This window comes from Heloderma suspectum, chromosome 2 (assembly GCF_057233095.1).
Source record: "Heloderma suspectum isolate Gila_16-S chromosome 2, 16-S_ref, whole genome shotgun sequence".
NCBI lineage: Eukaryota > Metazoa > Chordata > Lepidosauria > Squamata > Helodermatidae > Heloderma > Heloderma suspectum.
The window spans coordinates 53,450,456-53,474,703 of record NC_139459.1 but is presented as its reverse complement, the minus strand read 5'-3'; the positions used below and the strand labels follow the sequence as shown (position 1 = coordinate 53,474,703).

Genomic DNA, 24,248 nt, shown 5'->3' with positions numbered 1-24,248 from the left:
GCATCTGGCCCCATCACTTTCTGGCATATAGAAGGGGAAGAAATGGAAGCAGTGACAGATTGTATTTTTTGGGGCTCCAAGATCACCACAGATGGTGACTGTAGCCATGAAATTAAAAGATGCTTGCTCCTTGGGAGGAAAGCTATGGCAAACCTAGACAGCATAGTAAGAAGTAGAGACATCACCTTGCCGACAAAGGTTCGTATACTCAAAGCTATGGTTTTCCCAGTAGTAATGTATGGCTGTGAGAGCTGGACTATAAGGAAGGCTGAGCGCCCAAGAATCAATGCTTTTGAACTGTGGTGCTGGAGAAGACTCTTACGAGTCCCCTGGACTGCAAGGAGGTCAAATCAGTCAGTCCTAAAAGAAATCAACCCTGAGTGCTCATTGGAAGGACAGATACTGAAGCTGAAGCTCAAATATTTTGGCCACCTAATGCGAAGAGAAAACTCCCTGGAAAAGACCCTGATGCTGGGAAAGATTGAAGGCAAAAGGAGGAGGGGATGGCAGAGGATGAGATGGCTAGATAGCATCACCGATGCAATGAATATGGACTTGAGCATGCTCCAGGAGAGAGCGCAGGACAGGAAGGCCTGGAGTGCTATGGTCCATGGGGTTATGAAGAGTTGGACACGACTGACCGACTGAACAACAACAACAACAACCAGCTTCTCCATATAAGCTTTACATGAAATCAGACCTCTGTTTCATATAATTGAAAATAGTAAGCTGCTGTAATGCCAAGGCAATGGAATTCACAGGGGGAAAAATTCTGTGCAATCCATTTAGAACTTCCACAGCATGATCAAAGGCTTGTACTATGAAAATTAGCTGATGCTATTGACATGAATCATAATGAGCATCCGAGAGCCATCACATCGTATTTAATAAACATGACATGAAAAGTTTATGCAAAATAAATGTCCTCTAGCTGGCTGCTGTAATTGAAAGCATGCTATGCTGCACATTAGACAGAGAAACCCCAATTTCATGGTTGCAAGAGAAAAATGAATAGTGAGGTACAAGCAAACAGAAACGATACTATAGGTCTAACTCTCTGGCCTCACACTATAAGAAAAATTAAAAGCATTAATGGAAGATTCCTCTTGCCTCTCCCAAACTTGCAAAATATTTTACAACCATTTTGCAAACAAAATTCACAGCAAGCTGACAAATTATTCCTTGCACAGTAAGCATTCCACCTCCACCCCAATCAGGCCAAGCATATTGTTGTTTAATAACAGCGAACATGATTTAGTTATTGCAGTAAGCCGCTGACTTCCCTTGTCTCATTAGGGGTATGGAAATATATTCTTACATAAAGGTTATAATAATTCGATCTGTTGCTTTCTGTTTTCCCCTAAAAGAGATTCATCCCTATATGGCTTGGATCCTAATTTAGGGAGTGCTTCTCCTCATAGGAGGCAAGCCTTCCAAACTACTGAAAACTGTAGCAGGGATTCTGCTTAGGACCCCCTCACTTAAAGAGGTAGGATGGAAAACCAGAGCTTTTCTTGCTAGTGGATCCATTGTGCTGGAGGAGCTCATTATCTAAATCAATCCTCTTCAGCCCATGTCTGCAGACTTCAGAAAGAGATGTAAAACATCACTATTTTGTCCAAATGACCCTTCACATTACTCTTGACAGCAGCAATATTTAACTTCTTTTTTGCATGATGTATAGATGTTTCATATGATTTTATACTTTTAAATGGTTTTGTGATCGGTTGTAGTTGGGGATACCTCCGTTGAGTTGTGTGAAAGGAATATCAACAATTTCTTAAAATAATAATACAATGTGCATCAAACCACTTCCTCCTCTCCTTTGGACCTTTTACAAGATCCTCTCACTTAGTTCTTTAAAGCTGACCCTGTGGTCAAATAAAAATATATTTAATCATTTGCAGATTAACTGTTTTCAATGTCTGAATGATGCAATATTAGCTCTATGAAAAAAATGTGTTTTGCCTAGGACTTAGAGATGGATGATAGCTTATAAATGACAATGACAAGAAAATGAATTAGATGCACAGTAGTTTAGATTCAGTAATTGTGGCCCTTTTACTAGATTAAACTTTAATGTTTTATATATTTTATATTGTTTTATTGTGTGCTCTTTGGTTTTAATTTTTGTGAACCGCCCAGAGAGCTTCGGCTATTGGGCGGTATAGAAATGAAGTGAATGAATGAATGAATGAATGAATAAATAAAATAAACTATGCACCTAAACTGGTCAAAGTATCTCTCTAATTTGAGGTAGCTCAATGTCATTAGTATGTGGAAACCTTACAGAACAATCCTATCTAGACTAATTTGGAAGTGGGCTGCAGTGAGTCCAATGGGACATACGCCAAAATAAAAATATGCATAGAATTGCACATGCAGCACAGTCTTATACGTGTTTAGTCAGAATTCAGTCCCAGTGGCCTGGTTCACACATAATGCTAAGACATGGTTTATGTTACATGTGTGAGCCCTGAACAAACAAAGCTAAGTTTCTGGCTCTTGTGCTCTCCATCCTCCTGTGTGGCCAGGAGGACTTCAGCAGAGTTTCACTTTTCATGAATGATGGTTTGTCGTTACATTCAAACCAGAGTTCATGGTTTAAAACAAACTCTGATTAGTTTAACAAGGCAGGATTTGAAATTAGCTTGGTTTGAAACAGGCCAGAGGTTGAGTTTTCATAAAGTGAAACTAAACTCATCTGGAATCTTCCTCCTAACCATGTAGGAAGAGGAGCAGAGAGTGCGCATGTGAGCCCAAGTTTCTATGTAGTAGTACTAAGTTCTTGCTCTGTATTACATGTGAACCAGTCAAATGTATTCAATGGAGCTTACTCACTAGAAAATGTGTTTAGGATTGCAGTCTTGGACAGCAATTGTATGGTCTCTGGAGAGAGTCCCAGGGAACATAGGATGTTTGGGATTCCCCACCCTGCAGCTGTAGACACTGCTATGACTTCAGAAGGGAAGCTGCAATATCTGATTTACCGCCCCCCCCCCCGCCAGCCATGGAAAAAACTGTTGTGTCTGCTTCCTGAAGTTGCAAAAGCGGCCTTGGAGGACCTCATGGAGGTAAAAAAGGGGGCATTCTAGTGGGTTGAGAGAGGCTGGAATATGGCCTCTTCAGCTGCACCCCCACCCCCAGCAGTGCACTTCCTTTAGATGGGCTCAGAAGCCCATCCAGAGGAACAAGGGGGGCAGGGGGGAGGACAGAGAGCCAAAATGTTCTTCCTGCCTTGCCAGCAGCAGCCCAGCTAGGCATTGGACATCTGGAAGCCTTTGAGATTGGAGGCTTCCTTCTAATGGGTGGCAACCCAATACAGTTGTGCCCTTAATCACATTTTTTTTTTTAATGTTGCCCATTTTCAGCGTGAGAGCTGAGCGGCCTTCCCTCTACCTTCCCCACAGCAATTAGGCTTTTAAAAATCTCCTTTGGTGCCAATGCAGAGACTTAAAAACCCAATAGCTGTGTAGGGAACCATGTGCAAGGTGATCACTGCCAGGGAGGGAAGGGCTAACCTTTTCCTCCTCCCTGTGCATTGTGACCCTCCCTTGAAAAACTGTGCTCCTCCACATAGCAATTAGGCTTTTAAATGGCCTCCACTAGCACCAATGCAGGCTTGTAAAAAGCTGAAGCTGTGTGTGTGTGTGTGTGTGTGTGTGTGTGGTGAAAAAGGGTGGAGAGAGAGAAAAATATGGGGAGAAAGAGAGGGAGGGAGAGAGAAGGGGGAAGGTGAACATGTACAAATGTGTGTGCCTACTTGCATGTGTGGGAAAGCATTTCAAGGGGCTCTGACCTGCCCACCATTGCCATGTGGCCCCCAGATGTTTTGTCATGAGAGAATTCAGTTCTTGGGCCCAAAAGAGGCAGTACTTGGAGAGGCAGGGTGGTGTAATAGTTAAGAGTGTTGGACTGGGACTCGAGAGATCTGGGTTCTAGTCCCCACTCGACCATGAAGTTCACTGTGTGACTTTGGGCCAGCCACTGACTCTCAGCCTAACCTACCCCACAGGGTTGTTGTTATGAGGGGGAAATGGAGAGGAGGAGGACCATGCAAGCCACCTTGGGTTCTTTGCAAGAGGAAAACAGGTGGCACAGAAATGTAACAACAACAACAACAGGTTCCCCTGAAACACAGTTTCTCAATATCTAATCTAATCTAGTCACTAATCTAATCTAGTCACTTACCAAAGCATATAATGAAAAGCATAGGCATCAATACTGTCTTACTTCATCTTGTTAGGAATAATGTTAAAAGGACTTTGCATGTGTCAGTGTGTGTGTGTGTGGGGGGGGTAATGTAGGTTTAGCAGACATCTTATAGGTGTTCCAAGAAATCTGTGCAGATACAGTTTGATTTCTCATATTGTATAATCAGTTGTAAGAATGTACAAGGCAGTCTGTCCACATAAGCATTGCAAAACAGAAAGTTATGTAGTTTTCACCTTAATTTCCTTTACCTTGGAGATTAACTTGCGCAAAATTATGATCTGCATAATTTACATCACGATTGATGAGTTATATCAGAATTTATGTCACAGAATTCAGTTTTTATTCAGAATGTATACAGACACACAACACGCATTACCTAGGCACAGAATTTTCATTAAAAACAGCCACCACCACCACCTCAAAGTATATACAATCCTCTTCATGATTTTTCCCTATACTTGAGTCTGTACCGGCTCTGGTCATGTTCTTGCCTTAGGCCAGTCTTGACACTCTCCTGCTGAGGCCCATGTGTAGGAAGAATCCATAGAAATGTCTCCTGCACATCTTTCACTGCATTGCTCATAATAGTTTTGTCTGTGACCCCATGAGGCACGGATCAGCAGAAAATGGTGATTTAGCTTGCTAGGCAGAAATGCCCCTGCAGGGATGAACTAATCTTGAGTGCTATGATGTACACTGGATGAACCCACAGAAATGAAAATAGTTACTTCAATAGTTACATTTTACTTCCAAGGACAAAGGAACAAAGCAGATTGATCAAAGCAGATTCATATATACAACAACCTAAGTCCTTAAAAAGCATGCATTTTTCTCATATAGAGTTGTGTTAGAGAGGCAGTCAACTGAGAAACAATGTATTTGTACTGTTTTCATGCAAGCAGTCCTGAATGCTACAGAAGCAGAAAATGGGTATGAGGAATTCAACTCTCCTAGAGACCTTGTGTCATAGGATCAAGGAAAATAATGCACATGTTCCCCTGCTCTTTGCCTGTTGCAGCTATGGCTTCCTTCCATTATTACAGGCTGCAGAAATGGATAGTGACAGAGTAGAGATGTCTGCTGTTTGTAGGGCTTATTCACACAAGCCATTTCCCCTATACCCAAGAGGCAGCAACTCCTCATTCATCTGTGTGCCTGTAATCATGCATCCCAATATTGGACTGTGCGTACATTTCTGTGAACTACTATGGCTATATCCATGGACTGCCAGGTTCCCTCTAGTATTACTCCATGTAATCATAGGCACAAGCATGGCCAAGGAGAGGTTCTGGCTGTTTGCATGTCAGTAACTGCCTTTGTGAACTGGCCCTTTCACCACCAACAGTAAAGATTCCACTAACATGAAAAACATATGATTCAGGACTTCTTTTACTTATATACAAAATGAGGTGGAGACTATATTGTGGGGTTGTTCACATAACATGCTAACCCACAGCGGTTGAGTGTGGGTTGTTTTGAACCATGGGTTGTTTGTTGAACTGTGGGTCAGCGTGTTGTCTGAATCATCATCATCATCATCATGGCGATCACTCATGACTGAGTAAGATTGTCTTCCAGGGGTAGAATCTTAGCAGTGAGTCTGCAGGTGGCTGTGAAGGCCGATTCTGGATACACACAGCCTCCCACAGTGAGGACATAGGTTTCCAGGTGGAAGGCGGTCACGGTGAGGGTTTGCTTGATGTGCCTTCCGCTGAGCTCGTTTCTCCCTTTTGCCTTGTACTCGTGCTTCTTCAAAGTCCATAGCGCCTTTAATAATAGGCTGACCTCCAGTTGGAATGCTCATGGGTTAGAGCTTCCCAGTTCTCAATGCTTACGTTACATTTTTTTTAGATTAGCTTTCAGAACATCTTTAAATCTCTTTTGCTGTCCACCAATATTCCATTTTCCATTCGTAAGTTGGGAATATAGTAGCTGCTTTGGAAGACGATGGTCAGGCATTCGAACAACATGGCCGATCCAACGAAGTTGATGTTTGGAATAATTGTTTCAACGCTGGTGGTCTTTGCTTCTTCCAGTATGCTCACATTAGTCCGTCTGTCTTCCCAAGTAATTTGCAGAATTTTTCGGAGGCAGCATTGGTGGAATCTTTCGAGAAGTTGGGAGTGGCGTTTATAGATGGTCCATGTTTCACAGGCGTACAGTAAGGTTGGTAGTACAATGGCTTTGTAAACAAGCATTTTGGTCTCCCTGCGGATGTCCTGATCCTCGAACACTCTACGCTTCATTCGGGAGAATGCTACACTCGCAGAGCTCAGGCGATGCTGAATTTCAGCGTCTATGTCAGCTTTTGTGGAGAGATGGCTGCCAAGATAGGAAAAGTGATCGACATTTTCCAGTATCACACCATTAAGCTGGATTGATGGCGCTACAGAGGGATTAGTTTGTGCTTGCTGGTAAAGCACTTTGGGTTTTTTGACGTTAAGTGAGAGGCCGAGCTTTTCATATGCTTCTGCGAAGATGTTGAGGATAGTTTGAAGATCTGCCTCTGAGTGTGCACAGATTACGTTATAGAATCATAGAATCACAGAATAGTAGGGATGGAAGGGGCCTACAAGGCCATCGAGTCTAACCCCTTGCTCAATGCAGGAATCCAAGTCAGAGCATCCCTGACAGATGGCTGTCCAGCCTCGTCTTGAATGCCTCCAGTGTGGGAGAGCCCACTCCCTCCCTGTAATTGGTTCCACTGTCGTATTGCTCTAACAGTCAGGAAGCTTCTCCTGATGTTCAGCCGGAATCTGGAGTCCTGTAACTTGAGCCCATTATTCCGTGTCCTGCACTCTGGGATGATCGAAAAGAGATCGTCGCCTTCCTCTCTGTGACAACCTTTCCAGTACTTGAATAGCGCTATCATATCTCCCCTCAGTCTTCTCTTCTCAAGGCTCAACATGCCCAGTTCTTTCAGTCTCTCTTCATAGGGCTTTGTTTCCAGTCCCCTAATAATCTTTGTTGCCATCCTCTGACCCCTCTCCAGTTTGTCTGCATCCTTCTTAAAATGTGGTGCCCAGAACTGGACACAGTACTCCAAATGAGGCCTAACCAGTGCTGAGTAGAGAGGAACTAGTACTTCCTGGGATTTGGAAGCTATGCTTCTATTAATGCAGCCCAAAATAGCATTTGCCTTTTTTTGCAGCCACACCACACTGCTGGCTCATATTCAGCTTGTGATCGACAACAATTCCAAGATCCTTCTTGCTTTTAGTGTTGTTGAGCCACGTATCCCTCATCTTGTGACTGTGCATTTGGTTTCTTTTTCCTAGAACTTGGCATTTATTCCTATTAAATGTCATTCTGTTGTTTCCTACCCAGCACTCCAGTCTATCATCACTTTGAATTTTGTTTCTGTCTTCCAAAGTATTAGCTATCTTGCCCAATTTGGTGTCATCTGCAAATTTGATCAGTGTTCCCTGCACCTCCTCCTCCAAGTCATTAATAAAAATGTTGAGGAGCAGTGGGCCCAGGGCTGAGCCCTGCGGTAACCCACTCATTACCTCTCCCCAGTTTGAGAAGGTCCCATTGATAAGCACTCTTTGAGTCCGATTCTGTAGCCAACTGTAGATCCACCGGATCATTGTTTCATCTAGCCTACTTTGAGCTAGTTTGCTAATTAGGATATCATGGGACACTTTGTTGAAAGCTTTGCTGAAGTCAAGGTATATGATGTCTACAGCATTCCCACAGTCCACAAGGGAGGTTCCTTGATCAAGTAACCTCATCATCAGCATATTGAAGTTCTTTGACAAAGGTTGTAATTACCTTCCTTTTTGCTTTCAGCCTACTGAAATTTAAAAGTTTTCCATCTGTTCGATATATGATTTCTACACCAGTGGAAAGTTTCCCTTCAACAAGGTGTAGAATCATAGCGATGAAGATAGTGAATAAGGCTGGAGCAATGACGCATTCCTGTTTAACGCCTGATCCCACTTTGAATGGATCACTTTGAGAGCCATTGTTATCCAAGATTGTTGCCATCATGTCATCATGAAGGAGCCGCAAAATGTTCACTAATTTATTAGGGCATCCAGTTTTCAGTAGGATGGTCCAGAGAGCAGTACGGTTTACAATGTCGAAGGCCTTAGTCAGATCAATAAACGCCATGTACAGGGGTTGATTTAGCTCCCTGGGTCTTTCTTGGAGCCGTCGTGTGGTGAAGATCATATCCACTGTCCCCCTGAAAGGGTGGAAGCCATTTTGGGATTCAGGGAGGATGTCTTCTGAGATAGGTAGAAGGCAGTTTGCGAGGATCCTTGCCAGGATTTTGCTTGCTGTAGCTAGAAGGGAAATGCCTCGATAGTTTCCACAATCTGTTCTATCACCCTTTTTGAAGACAGTGATAATTATGGCATTCCTGAAATCTGCTGGGATCTCCTCCTTCATCCAGATTTTTTCGATGAGCTTGTGAAGCTGTTGTGTAGCTTCAGGCCCACCTTCTTTAAAGACTTCAACAGGGATCCCATTGGGTCCACTAGCTTTGTTATTTTTCATTTGGTTGATGGCTTTACTGACCTCCTCCCAACTAGGGGATACTGCAAGCTCATGTCTGGTTTGTTTTTGTGGGATTTGTGAGAAGATCTCATCAGCCACAATAGAGTTATGGTTAAGGAGGTTGTGGTAATGCTCTTTCCAACACAGTGCAATAGACTCTTTGTCCTTTAGAAGTTTAGCACCATCTATTGAGCGTAAGGGGTTTGTACCATGGTTTGTTAGTCCATAGATGGCCTTTGTGGCATTAAAAAAGCCCCATGCTTCATGAGCATCTGCAAAATGCTGGATTTCTTAAGCTTTCTTTATCCGCCAGGTGTTCTTAAGTTCTCTAGTTCTTCTTTGGACCTCAGCCTTTGCACTGGCATGGATTTTTTTCTTAGCAGCACAATTGATATCTTTTTGCCATATTTGTAAAGCTTTCCTTTTCTTATCAATAATATGTTCAATCTCCCTGTCATTCTCATCAAACCAATCCTGATGTTTCTTAGTTTGGTATCCGATAGTTTGTTCACAGGCTGCAATAATGGAAGTCTTCAGTTTAATCCAGTGTTCCTCGACATCTTCAGGGGTTTCCATAGGTAGATGTTCCTTGAGAATTGTTTGAAAGCAGGCTCGCTTAATAGGATCTTGAAGGGCTTGGGTGTTCATTTTTTTCATTTTACGCCTTGGAAAATGAAAATACAACCAGGGAAATACAGCCAGGGTGGCTTGTTAACCATGCAGTGTGACTTATTTTCTCGAACAAACCACCTTGAGATCCCATGGTTTGTTGTTGGGTTGTTCAGGGTGGTTAACAAGCCGCACTGCATGGTTAACAAGCCACCCTGGCTGTATTTCCCTGGCTGTATTTTCATTTTCCAAGGCATAAAATGAAAAAAAATGAACACCCAAGCCCTTCAAGATCCTATTAAGTGAGCCTGCTTTCAAACAATTCTCAAGGAACATCTACCATCTATCAAGGAACATCTTCTGACAACATGATAACCCACCTTGTGGAAAACATGCTGCATTCAGACAATACCCTAACCCACGGTTCAGCAAACAACCCATGGTTCAAAACAACCCACACTCAACCATTGAGTGTGGGTTAGCATGTTTTGTGAACAGTCCCAGTGTGTCATGGATCAGATGAACTGATCTTTGGATTAGGAACCTGCTCAAAGAAACCTCAAAAACTCCACACACACATACCCCAAACATATTTTATAGTGGAATCTAGTGCATGGTGCAGATTTAATTTTGGAGTTGAAGAGTTAAAATTGGTCCACTTGGAATGGAGGGATTTTGCAATGTAACCACTTGTAAATTTATGGTTGCACTTTCCAATCTGCAGCACCATGCATAAATCATAGCAATGTTTATAATGCACAAATTACCACCACAGAAATCACATTTATTGGCTTAGCTTACATCTCTTCATTTTGTGGGACTGCATTCTACATGATTACCTAAACTTTTAATATAAGAGAAGGGATTTTTCAGGGCAATGTTATTGACCACAAGATTATAAAGTTGTGGTAGATTTGTCCAGCAGGGAGGCTAGAAGTCAATGTATATGTAAACTACACTGTTCTTAATATCCTTCTGGCAAATATTACATTACATCCATAGATGTACACAATTGTCCTCTGGGATATTCTTGAAAGATTTGAGGTGGATATGTTTACTTTTAGAGCCTCGTGTGGTGCAAAGGGGTAGGTGGCAGTATTGCAACTGAAACTCTCCCCACGACCTGAGTTCGGTTTACTTTATTTGTATTCTGAGGGCTGGTGTGAATAACAATACTTTTAAAAGGATAATGTAAAGCATCTTGTTAAAATCAATTCAAAGCTGTTTGTAAATGAACAGCACTGCTTTTTAAGGTAATTGTTATTAGGAAAAGTTCTTAAAAGTACTCAAGCAAGGTCTCATAGTCTTGGTTTAGAAAATACAGGTGCACCAGGTAGCAGCATGTATAGCACATTACATGGCTATTGGTGGTTGAATAACCTAGTAGGATTACGGGGCAAAACACCAACACCAGAGATTCAACTTTATATAAATATTTTAGCTGGTTTTAGTAAAACTTTTTCTCCATCTATAAGGATTTTGTATGACACTGAGGCTCAAAACAGAAACTCGAAGATAAACCCTTGTTTGCAGTACTGTTTCATGCAAAGTCTCTCCCTGACTCCCAAATAAAACAATGGTTACCTGTGTTAAATTGCTATAGAAGCTCACTATATACAGGTTCTAAACAGACCTTTAAATTACAATAAGTAAATCTTTCTAAAGTGCAATGACATGCTAACAGGAAAGTCTGAAAGAAAATAATAGCTTTTTTAAAAGGGTGACTGTAGTGTAAACTTCATACTCTCACTGGGCAATGAAAAAGGTTGATGCCTTTTTAAGTGGCATCTAATTTCACAGAGTTAAACCGTTCCAGTAAAATATGGCTTCATGTGAGACAGTAATGCCAACATCTGCATGGTTCTCTGAGAAAGCTGAAATTCAAGATAAGCCAAAGCTTTTGCTACTTGAATCACTGGTGGTAGCAAACCACATTTTAAACAAAGGTTGAATTCAGTGTTTAAAAATGCGAGCCACAGGCAATAAATTAGGCAAAAAATAGATATAATCCCAAGGGAATCCATGATGTACAGCAGACTTGCCATGCTTTTAAGGAGGCAGGGGGTTATCAAAAGAAAAGCTGTTTATGCCCTCACAGCATTTTGAAGAAAATCCTAGGCAACTTAAGCAAGACATTTCCCAAGGAGATAATATAGACTGCTGAAAGGGGGAGCCACACAAAGCAGTGCACTTATAATTCTCATGAGAGCTTCTTGGTAGAGAGGGTCAAGGTCACATCCACAAGGAGGGGAAACCCTAATTTTTATCCCTTAAGTTTCCATTGATCTCAACAGAGTGTTTCTGAATTTGCCCTTGCTTGTAACCCATTCTAGTTCTGGGGATAATTGGCAGAGAGAGAGAGAGAGAGAGAGAGAGAGAGAGAGAGAAGGTTCTTGATACCAGCTGCAAAGCCCTGCTTCCCAGGCATTAGAGGCTGAAACAGACCTAGTATGCTTCAGCACTCTGCCTTGTAAAGCAGTAGTCATCTGCTTTCCATGAACTATGTAGGTTCATGGTCTGAGCTGCAACTATATATGTTGGCTTCATGATAATGGCGTAACTCCTTCTTCAATTAAAAAATTCAGAAGCCCAGTTACCCATAAGAATGTTACATCTCTGAACCGATATCTTACCCTGCCACTTGATTAGCCCTAAGGTCAGTATAGTGCACAAGTTAAGAGTTTAGGACTAGGATGGGGAGAACTAGGTTCAAATCCCCACTCAGCCAAGACTTGGGTCAGTCTCCATTTCTCTACCTGACCTATCTCACAGAGTTGTTGTGAAGACAAAGGGGTAGGATGAGGTCCTTGGAACAAGGATGGGGTAATGAAAACAAATAGCCCTCTGTGTCTAATAGCTCTGTGATCACATAACCAATCTCATTAACTTCCACCTAGATTGTTATTACATTTTTGCCGTTCTCTACTGCTTGCATTCTCAGGATCATTGACTCTCTCCTCATAGTCATTCCTTCTAGGATTTTGGATAATCAAATTTTCACTGGGTGTTTATGGTCAACCACTGACAGGATGTCAGTGTGTGCACTCCTTAAAATTCGGCAATCTCAAATGAGAGAATTGCTCAAGGTACAGCTAACATATTTATTATATTTAGACCCTGCTTTCCCTCCCCTAGAAGTTTAGGAGAAATCAGGAAAAAAACATACACTGGCTAATGGTCCTTCTTTCTCCATGTATTTGACAGATATCCTCTTGAGCTTCCTCTACCTGTTGATGGAGGAATCTTCAGAATTCTAAGCAGAGTTGGGCTGCTTTCATGTGATGAGATTAATGCATAGTTGGGCTTGAATTAAATCTAATCTTGCCCCCCAACATACCTTATTTTAAAATCCTGAATCATATTCTAAAAAGTGCTCATCTAAGACTTTTTTTGATTAAATGTATTTATCCTCATGACTACACAGCAATGTCAGTCCTTAATGTTCTCAATTTTACAGCTGGGGGAGCTGCTTGCCCATGGCCACCCAGTGAGTCCATGCCTGAGCTGGGATGTGAAACGAGATTTCCCAGGACCAAGTCTAACAAACGATTCACTGGACCACACTGGCTTTCAGATCCAGATGCAGCATGAGTCATGACCCTGCAAACAGGCTGAAGGTTCTTTGCTGTAGCTAGGATAAACTTGTCATGTATATTTGCTAGCACTGAAAAGGAGTTGTCTTTTTTTTTTTGAGTTGGCATGCAAAGCTCAATCTCACTCCATTCTAAGGCGCCTTTTTTTTTTAAATTAAGAAAGGGGTATAAGGTAACAAATGCCAGCACTATAATCTGAAAAAGTGTCACTGCTTCCAAAGCTGTTCCTCCAGACTCGTTTAGCCCATTTCCTGGACTTCTGTCTCCAGCATCAGGTCCCTCCTTTTATACTCATCTGACTGCATATCAGCTGATACGTTAGAACTATTTCTGTGCCAAATACAATGATGTAAGAAAATGCTATTATATTGCTATGCTGTTATGGGCTCTGTCATGAAAGAGTCACCACTGCCAGTAATCAGATTTGGAGTAAATAGCAAAAACATTTGGTATTATGCACAGAAGGTAGCTGCTTGCTCAAACAAACTTTTCTGCAACAACCTATGGTGGTCTTTATTAAATGATGACATTTCTAAACTGATTTGCAGTAGGAGGTCTTATCACATCTCAGACATTTCTTTTTATAATTTATTTGTCCCTGTATTTCCATAGACACTTTATTATTTGTAAAATGCCACAAATTCTAGTTAGTCATCACTTTCAGAATTAATTTGCCATGTATTTTGAAAGATTAGTTTTCAATATTATTATCCACTCTCTCCAGAAGCTCTTATGAACTCACTGATTCTATGCACCAGAGATCATTTGGAAATGCTTTCACAAGACAGCAAGAGTATTAAAAGGACTGTCTTCCAAGACAGAACCCCAAGGTGGCAATCGTATGCATCATGAGGCTGCTTAAATTCCAGTGACTTCAGTGGGATCTAAGTAGCCTAACTACAAGTAGGATTTCAGCCTAAGAACTTATTTGACTGCTTATTTTATAAATATGGTGAAATAGCTCTTTACATACTGTGCACTACTTTATTTGAATTGGAAGTTAATATGAACTATGAACTAGATCTATGCTGCTACAAATTATATTTCTCCTGTTATTTTAGGAGTCACTGCCATTTTCTCATTGCTTTTTTTGTCCCATAAAAAAGGACAATGAAGGGCCATGAAATGTACTGTGACACTGCAGACAAAGAAATAACACAGGACATTAAAAAAAAAAATCAGTAACTTCAAATATATATTGACGGTGAAAGGACATGAGAAGGGCTTTTCTCCTCATGAAAGATACAGATTCCTCAAAAACATCTGAATATCATTTATTTGCATTTATCTTATTTAGAATGCTAAATAAGGACGGAGCACTCTGATCTCAGAGCTCTTGCTAGCAAGTAGAAGGAATGGCAGAGGCATTTTTTGCCTTTCAGTACTCCAGAAAGGGAAAATCAGGCCTATACAGACCGCATGTGTGCCTTCTGTCTATGGAACCAGAACACAAGCCATATAGTGAAAGGGATGGGATAGTTTGATGGGCAAGAGTGAGGGGAACCCAATATATTAGGTTCTGTTATTTTAAAAGTATAACAGAACTTAAGCTCTGGAAAATAATAGTGCACTACAACCCAGCACTGCCTTAGTTGCAATTAAAATACTAAAGCTAGGTTTGGTCACAGCACCTTTAGAAAGCAAATTGCATATAGTTCTGACAACAATTGGTTTAGGTATAATATCCTCTGGTAGGAAAAGGGTATACTTAGCTCTTGGAAAATTGGGGTTGAGGGTGTTAGTTTACATTTACTTTTTATTGGCCATAAGCCAACAACAACAGCAACATAAAAATATACAAAAGCTACTGGAAAACATCAAAAAGTTATAAAACCATTGCCATCATTAAAATGTTGGAGACAGTTAACAATCATCAGATACATCCAAGGTATAATCAATTGCATAAGTGTCAAGAAAAGCTCCACAGTATTTGGTGGCAGCTAATACAAAGATTTGGTGGCAGCTAATACAAAGATAATACCCCTTAATGGATCACTGCCTTGTTGTGGCGAAGGGGCTTGCGTAACTCAGTGAAGCCATAAGCTATGCCGTGCAGGGCCACCCAAGACGGACAGGTCATGGCAGAGAGATCTGACAAAATGTGGTCCACTGGAGAAGGAAATGGCAACCCACTCCAGTATTGTTGCCAAGAAAACCCCATGGAACGTATCCCAAGGCTAAAAGATAGGATGCCGGAAGATGAGCCCCTCAAGTCGGAAGGTGTCCAATATACTACTGGGGAAGAGCAGGGGGTATTTCCAAGTAGCGCCAGAAAGAGTGAAGCGGCTGGGCCATAGCCGAAAGGACACTCAGCTGTGGATGTGTCTGGTGGTGAAAAGAAAGTCCGATGCTGGTATGCTGGTTTCTAAACAATATTGTTTAGGAACCTGGAATGTCAGATCAATGAATCAGGGTAAGCTGGAGGTGGTCAAACATGAGATGGCAAGATTGAACATCGACATCTTGGGAATCAGTGAACTAAAATGGACAGGCATAGGCGAATTTAATTCAGGTGACCATCATATCTACTACTGTGGGCAAGAATCCCTTAGAAGAAATGGAGTAGCACTCATAGTCAACAAAAGGGTGGGAAAGGAGTCCTGGGGTACAATCTAAAAAATGATAGAATGATCTCAGTACGAATCCAAGGCAAACCATTCAACATCACAGTAATTCAAGTCTATGCCCCAACCACTGATTTCGAAGAAGCTGAGGTTGATTGGTTCTATGAAGACCTACAACACCTTCTAGAACATGGCCTTGGTGTACAAAATGAAGCAGGACAAAGGCTAACAGAGTTTTGCCAAGAGAACACACTGATCATAGCAAACACTCTTTTCCAACAGCACAAGAGATGACTCTACACATGGACATCACCAGATGGTCAATATCGAAATCAGATTGATTATGTCCTTTGCAGCCAAAGATGGAGAAGCTCTATACAGTCAGTCAAAACAAGACCTGGAGCTGACTGTGGCTCAGATCATGAGCTGCTTCTTGCAAAATTTCGGTTTAAGTTGAAGAACGTAGGGAAAACCACTAAACCATTCAGTTATGACCTCAATCATACCCCTGATGAATATACAGTGGAGGTGAGGAATAGATTTCAGGGATTAGACCTGATAGACAGAGTGCCTGAGGAACTATGGACGGAGGTCCATAACATTGTTCAGGAGGCAGCAACTCAATCCATCCCAAAGAAAAAGAAATGCAAGAAAGCCAAGTGGCTGTCTGATGAGGCTTTACAAGTTGCTGAGGAAAGAAGGGAAATGAAAAGCAAGGGAGAAAGGGGAAGATATATCCAACTGAATGCAGAGTTCCAGAGAATAGCAAGGAGAGACAAGAAGGCCTTCTTAAATGAACAATGCAAAGAAATCGAGGAAAACAACAGAATGGGAAAGACTAGAGATCTCTTCAAGAAAATTGGAGATCTCAAGGGAACGTTTTTTGCAAAGACGGGCATGATAAAGGACAAAGAAGGCAGGGACCTAACAGATGCAGATGAGATGAAGAGGTGGCAAGAATACACAGAAGAACTATACAGGAAAGATCTGAATGTCCCTGATAGCCATGATAGTGCGGTCACTGAACTTGAGCCGGACATCCTAGAGAGTGAAGTCAAGTGGGCCTTAGGAAGCATTACTAACAACAAAGCTAGCGGAGATGACAGTATTCCAGCTGAGCTATTTAAAATCCTAAAAGATGATGCTGTTAAAGTGCTGCATTCAATATGCCAACAAATTTGGAATACTCAACAATGGCCGCAAGACTGGAAAAGGTAAGTTTACATTCCAATTCCAAAGAAGGGCAACGCCAAAGAGTGTTCAAACTACCGCACAATTGCGCTCATTTCACATGCCAGCAAGGTGATGCTCAAAATCCTACAAGTAGGCTTCAGCAGTATGCGAACCGAGAACTACCGGAAGTACAAGCTGGGTTTCGAAGAGGTAGAGGAACTAGAGATCAAATCGCCAACATTCGCTGGATCATGGAGAAAGCAAGAGAATTCCAGAAAAACGTCTATTTCTGCTTCATTGACTACGCTAAAGCCTTTGATTGTGTGGATCACAACAAACTGTGGCAAATTCTTAAATTGATGGCAGTACCAGACCACCTTACCTGTCTCCTGAGAAACCTGTACGAGGGTCAAGAAGCAACAGTAAGAACCAGACATGGAACAACCGAGTGGTTCCAAATTGGGAAAGGAGTACAACAAGTCTGCATATTGCCAGCCTGCTTATTTAACTTATATGCAGAGTACATCATGAGAAACGCTGGGTTGGATGAATCAGAGGTCAGAATTAAGATTGCTGGGAGAATTATCAACAACCTCAGATATGCAGACAATACCACCCTAATGGCAGAAAGCGAAGAGGATCTAAAGAGCCTCTTGTTGAGGGTGAAAGAGGAGAGTGCAAAAGCTGGTTTGAAACTCAACATTAAAAAAACTAAGATCATGGCATCCGGCCCCATCACTTCCTGGCATATAGAAGGGGAAGAAATGGAAGCAGTGACAGATTTTACTTTCTTGGGTTCCAAGATCACCGCAGACGGTGACTGTAGCCATGAAATTAAAAGACGCTTGCTCCTTGGGAGGAAAGCTATGGCAAACCTAGACAGCATAGTAAGAAGCAGAGGCATCACCTTGCCGACAAAGGTCCGTCTAATCAAAGCTATGGTTTTCCCAGTAGTAATGTATGGCTGTGAGAGCTGGACTATAAGGAAGGCTGAGCGCCAAAGAATTGATGCTTCGAACTGTGGTGCTGGGGAAGACTCTTACGAGTCCCCTGGATTGCAAGGAGGTCAAATCAGTCAATCCTAAAGGAAATCAACCCTGAGTGCTCATTGGAAGGACAGATACTGAAACTGAAGCTCAAATATTCTGGCCACCTAATGCGAAGAGAAAACTCCCTGGAAAAGACCCTGATGCTGGGAAAGACTGAAGGCAAAAGGAGAAGGGGATGGCAGAGGATGAGAAGGCTAGATAGCATCACCGATGCAATGAATATGAATTTGAGCACACTCCGGGAGAGAGCGCAGGACAGGAAGGCCTGGCATGCTATGGTCCATGGGGTCACGAAGAGTCGGACACGACTGAATGACTGAACAACAATACAAAGACACCTACTGATCAGATACAAGTCACAAGCTCTGTTCTGAAATTCACACTTTGCAGCAGCTGGATTCTGACAAGAAAAGTAGTGTCAACAGAAATATCATAATTATAAATAATTTGGATTAATTTCTGCAACCAGACATTTCTTTTAAGTTGAGAAACCATCCCAAAACTTTGCAAGGAAACTGATTTTTGGTAAGCTCATTTTCAATAGATGAAAAATTGGGGCCAATAATTGAACTAATAAAATGCACTGCCATTTTAAGAAGTAAACTTTTGTTTATGATTTAAGACTACATAAATGAAGAAGGATTAATAACAATATCCATGCACCTACAACCGACACTATGGGCAGAATCTAATGGGGTGGTTATGCCTCCATCAATTCTCTTGCACCCCACTTGTTCTGTTGCGCAAGTGGTGTGTCCCACTGATTGCATTGCACCAGCGGGACCTACCACTTGCACAACAGTGACTTAGCGGTTTCCAGAGGAAGCCCTGAAACAATGAAAATGCTTGTTTCTCAATTGGGGCAGGTTGGCAGAGCACCTTTATGTCAGCTCCGCTGACCTGCCCTGTTCCAGAAACGTGTGTTTTCACTCATTTCCAGTTGCCCCAGAAGTTCTAAATCTTCCTTCTGCAAGCTGTGGGTCCTCCTTGCGGACAGGAATTGGTGGGGTGTAAGGGAATCAGCAAAGGCATAAATGCCCTGTTGGATTCCATCCTGTGATGACAAAGATTTTTCCCCCTATTCCCATTGGCAAAAAAAGGAGACAATTGGGTTTAAGTGCAGATAGCTAGGATTTGTTTTATTTTGAATATATTTAGTTCTTATAAAATGTTTATGATTAGACAAACTAACAAGCTGAGAAATTAATAGTGAAATCCTAAACATTCAGTAAGCCCCACTGAATTTTATGAGACTTTTGTTGTTGTTGTTGTTCAGTCGTTAAGTCGTGTCTGACTCTTCGTGACCCCATGGACCATAGCACGCCAGGCCTTCCTGTCCTCTGCTCTCTCCCGGAGTGTGCTCAAGTTCATATTCATTGCATCGGTGATGCTATCTAGCCATCTCTCCCTAGTAAATATGTTTAGGATTTCAGTGTAAGGTTTCAAACCTATGCACACTTGTCCCTAGGAGCAAAAAGCTCCAATGAAAACAGAACTTACTTTTGAGTAAATATGCACAGATTAACACTGTAAGTCTAAACCTATATTAAATATGCTGGAAATGTTACCTTTGTGAATTAATATAAATATTAAACCAGTCTTACTTTTCATTTGCTGCAATTTGGGACTCATACAATGTCATCTTCGGTTCTGCACTTGAAACTTTTCGTGCCCGTTGTCTTCTCTTTCTCCTTGGTGCAACATCCATAATATCTGGACAACTAAGTAATGAGTCACTTCTGAGTTTAGCTGCCATAGTGAAAGAGCAGGGAAAATGACAATTTAAAAACAGATTATCACTTTTGGTAATGCTATTAAAGTATTTGTAACTTCCACTGCAAATAATTTTTTCAGGCAATATGAACAGCAACAGATACAAGGGGGGAAAGTGCTAAGAAGTTATTTTCACAGCTATCTGTCCCTCTGTATGAAATTTAGGTCTTTCCTCACGGCTGCTACCATGTGCGCCACCACCCAGCATATTATGTCTCCTTTCCATTTAGCCACCCTACTGGCAAACATCAAAAGTCTGCCATATCTCACAAATATAGCAAACAAAATGAAAATTAATCTGGTTGTATACTGATTCTAGCAATAAAATTTGTGTTTGGTAGCTAACAGACATTAACAGAATTTGGGAGGATTTTAGACTTCAGAATTCTAGATTACAAGAATGTAAAAGATGAATCACTCTGCTAACGGTAGCTCTACCCACTTGCTTAACTTCTTTGTTGGATCTACTTTTTCTTAAAGGAATTTATTCCAGAATACACAGGCTGCAACTTGAAGAGATCAAAGTTTGCATGGGAAGAAGACAGGAAATTCATTTTCCAGACTTGCTTGCCTTGTTTTGCAAAGCAGCTGCATAGCATATAATGTCATTTTTATTCCTCCCTAGGTGCAAATCTTAGAGCAGGTTAGCTTTTTTCTCTATTACTACTTCATGTATTGGACCACTGGATTGTCCCAGTATCTACATTAATATATAAAGGATATATTAATTCAAGATTTTAAAGACAGGTTGTATAATTCCATTCCTAGACAGGGCATCCTAAACACTTAAGTGCAGGATTACTGCCTTGTTGCTGTTGTTGTTGCTTATTAAATTCAAGTTCTCACAATGCAGTTTGAGTCTTCTCCATCATATAAGACATACATTTCAAGTCTTCAAAGCACTACAGATTTAAAATAAATGTCTTGAGAACTTTATATGAAACAATATAAAACATATTATTCACTATGTTAATACATACATACATACATACAACGCATTTTCATACAAGATGCTGTACAATGGCCCAGTTCACACATCACGACTACCCGGGGGGATTTAAACCATGGGCTCCAACTCTGAGTTGTTTCTCCCATAGCAACCCAGAGTTCCAGGGTGAATGAACAACCCAGGGTGGTTTAGCTCAGCATACATGATTGTGAGGCCAGGAGCCAGCATGCTCACTTGTTTCTGCCGATTCACAGCTCATTCACCCTGATATGAGAATCAGGTCCATATATAGCATTAAATTATCAAAGACAAAACCCTGTCAGCAGGTTTAACAATGTAAACAGATGATTTAATATTTTAATATCTTTCTTGATACATAGCTGCTACACTAAGATGCACAACTGATTTCTTGAACAGGTGGGGATGCTCAGACATGAAACAAATCCACTAACACAAAATGGATGGGGTAGTTGCTTCAAGCACCGCAAACAGATCACCCAGATAAATCAAACATCTGCTTTTGCTGGTGCAGAACATTAAAAAATATTAATTTACTACTCTATTCCATTTTGCAGAGGGTTAAGTATCAAAGGCTTTACAAATCACAGATTTTATAGATACTGTAAGCTTTATACTCCCAAACCCCTTAAGTATGGCTTGGAGCCAGAGTCCCTTTCTCCTTTGCACAAGGAGTGGGGTTTCCTCTGATTTCCACCAATTCCCCACCAGTTGTAGTCCTGGCTGTATCATATTCTATTTCAGAGGTGACCTCCATGAGCAGCTGGAGTGGTGTGCGGGCTCCATCAGAAAGAAAGAGGCAAGAAAATCCTGTTTGTCTGCAGAATGCTGTCCACAGTACTTTGGTTCAAAGCCTATTATTTCCTATTCAAAACTGATTTGCTTTGCTTAGACATACTCTACTATAATGTTACATAGAACTTCTTTGGCAACCAAGCTACCGTTCTACTCAGGATATCTTCCTGAAGGTCTTAATTAACCTAGAGAGGTACATACTATTACATAAGATTTGCTAAATGAAAAGATGCATTACTTTGTTATCGCTAATAATAACAACACAGTAGCAATGCAACTTCAAGAAACGAAATGAAGCCAAGGTTACATTTGGTTAACAACCAGAACAAATACTTGAGGTTGCAAGTTCATTGTGTTTCAAAGTGAATGCGTATTTCCACCACATGTCTGCCTTACAGTAATCTGCCATTAGAAACCCTGCCACTGCTTCACATTTACAGGAATTGTCATGTCTACAGGGAAGAGTAGGGAGGTGTTTTCATATACAGGGGAGATATCTCACAGTCCACTTGGATAAATAAGATAATTTACCTCAGCGTTGATTTTTGTATTATGACTACATGAAATCATTGGCCCTTGCACCACAATTAGTTCATGTTGCAGTAAACAGTGGCTTTGTGCCACTGCAGTTAAGAGAGCACCCTACAGACCAATGCAATAGCATAGAATTCATGTGAAAAAGAAGGGGGATGGGAAGAAAAGGCTCCAGTAGTAGAGGAAGTATGGTCAGGGGCCAGTGTAAGACTGTTCACAGAACTCCACCATGTCTGCACATAACAACTAGTATTTGCATAATGCTTTGGGTTGGGATCTCAAAGTACTTCACATACACTATCTCAGCAACCCTGACAAGGGACAGCCATTATTGCTATCCCCATTCTACACATGGGGAGTGGATGGGGTGCTGAGTGTAAGAGGTAGCTGCTTGTCTGAGACCACCCAATTTGCTGAAGGCAGATTAGTCAGAATCTTTTGCGCACACACAGTCATACACATACAGTCAGGAAGTGGAACATAAACACTGACAGATCATCGAATATGCTGTAGAGTGCTGGTCTGGATGTACTCCTTATTCCAGTTCTGCACTTATGGGGTAGAGCAAAGCCTGATTATTCTATTCAACTTACTAAGAGCAGAATCCTAAAGAACTGATGCTCGATAGATGGGGGGCGGGGGGCACTGATATGAAAGTTCTCCATCTATTTAAAGTCCTGCCTGATAGGGCCGGGGGAACAACACAGGGTTATTAGCCTCCCATTCCTCCCTAAACACATTTTGAGCTAAATGGGCTCAGAGGCTCTAACTCTCCTATCTTCCTGGGGGTTGAGGAACTGAGAGGTATGTGGATTTGGCAGATCCATTTTCTCTCCTCAGCATGCCCCCTTTCTACCCTCCCCGTTCTCCTCCAAAGTTGCAACAGCAGTCTTGGAAGAGGAGCCGCCATGGGGCTTTCTATGGTGACTGGGAATGAGTGGTGATCTACAATCCTATGGCTCCTATCATGCTACCTGGGAAGATACAGGATTGCTTTTTAAGCCACAAGCACTCTCAAAGCAACTATGCAGGTTTAAGACAGTCTCCATGACCAGAAAGCCCCCACAAGGGGCACTATCTAATGCTGCTGCTGTGCTCTCACCATTTCTGTTGTGTTTGTGGGATCTACCACTTGTGTAACAGGAACTAGTGTTTCCCACACTAATCTGGGAAATGAGCAGAAGGGCTCATTTCCAGAATGGGACAGGTCAGCAGAGCTCCCCTCTGAAGCTCTGCTAACCTGCCCTGTTCTAGAAACAAAAGTTTCACTTGTTTCCAATCACTGCAGGATCTGCTAGCTTCCGGGTTCCACAGGTGTGTGGGCAGTGTTGAATGCTGACCATGATATACAAAATGGGCATGGCACAATTTCACCTTCTTCCCAGGGAAAGGCCAAGCAAATTTCACCACCAAATACACAAAGTTGTAAAGATGAAGTACTCCTGTGAAAAGAGCTGCACTCCTTTGCCACTGGGTTGGATCCAAAGGTTCTTCCTCTGATGGAAGAACTCTTTCCACTGATGGAAGTTCTTCCATTGGAGGGCACTCTGTTAATTAGAAAAGAGAATCTTTGGATTCAACCCAAGTTTTCTAGAAATATGAGATAATGTATGGATAATGCGAAATGTTTAAAACTCAGTGTATAGTTAGTGCTTAACTCTTCACATTTTATTCATTAAAGTAAGTACTTCAATGCTTTATAAGATATGTGTCTTTAACCAATAATATTAATAACAGTGACAGAAACTGTCATCTTGTTAACATAAAACATTTAAGATATAAAATGAAACCCCTAAATTATAGGTTCATCAAGAAAAACAAATCTAATGATAGGAGCCTATAAAAATGTTTTGATTAAGAAAAGCGTTAGCGTTTGTTTCAGAATACAACAATGAAAGCTTTATAATAGGCTTTGAAACCTCTGTGACATGGATCGCAGGTAAAAGCTCCATTACAAAGCTGGTGAAAGCTGAGGAATTATAATTTCGTTATCTGAAACGTCTTGCCCACCAATTTTTTCCCCCAAATTATTTTCTTTCAAATGCTTAGCAGAACTGGCAGTACATAACTATATTGAGATGAGAAACATTTCTTGCTCTATGAGTGTGTGTGTGTGTGTGTGTGTGTGACAAACCAAAAGTTGATGAATGACAGGCTGTTCATTAATATAATATACTGCTTGCAATATTGTCCTGGAAATTTTGACATATTGAGCAAAGTTAAACGTTTTCTCCATACTTTTCTAATTTATAAAGTTTACATTTTCAACACAGTTTCATTTCAACGTTTTGTTCCATTCAGTTCAATGAAGTTCAGCAGTATAAACTAATTTGAGGTCCTGACTAACCCAAAACATTGTTTGGCTAGCTTCTGTTGTAGCCAGAATACCTTCCCTTCTCACCTAATTTCCCAACTTCTTCAAGCTAATTATTAGAAAACTCAATAATATCACCTCACATTAAAAACAGAGATA

At 41.3% G+C, this 24,248-nt stretch overlaps 1 protein-coding gene across 7 annotated transcripts in view; it reads right to left on the bottom strand.

Annotated features, from left to right (window-relative positions):
* Positions 1-24,248, bottom strand: part of XRCC4 (X-ray repair cross complementing 4) — a 194,375-nt gene that overhangs the window by 59,249 nt on the left and 110,878 nt on the right. For all 7 annotated transcript variants that reach the window (XM_084833604.1, XM_084833601.1, XM_084833605.1 and 4 more), the window contains one exon: positions 19,311-19,455. In XM_084833604.1, coding sequence (XP_084689730.1) covers positions 19,311-19,455 — 145 coding nt within the window. The remainder of the gene's footprint in view (positions 1-19,310; positions 19,456-24,248) is intronic.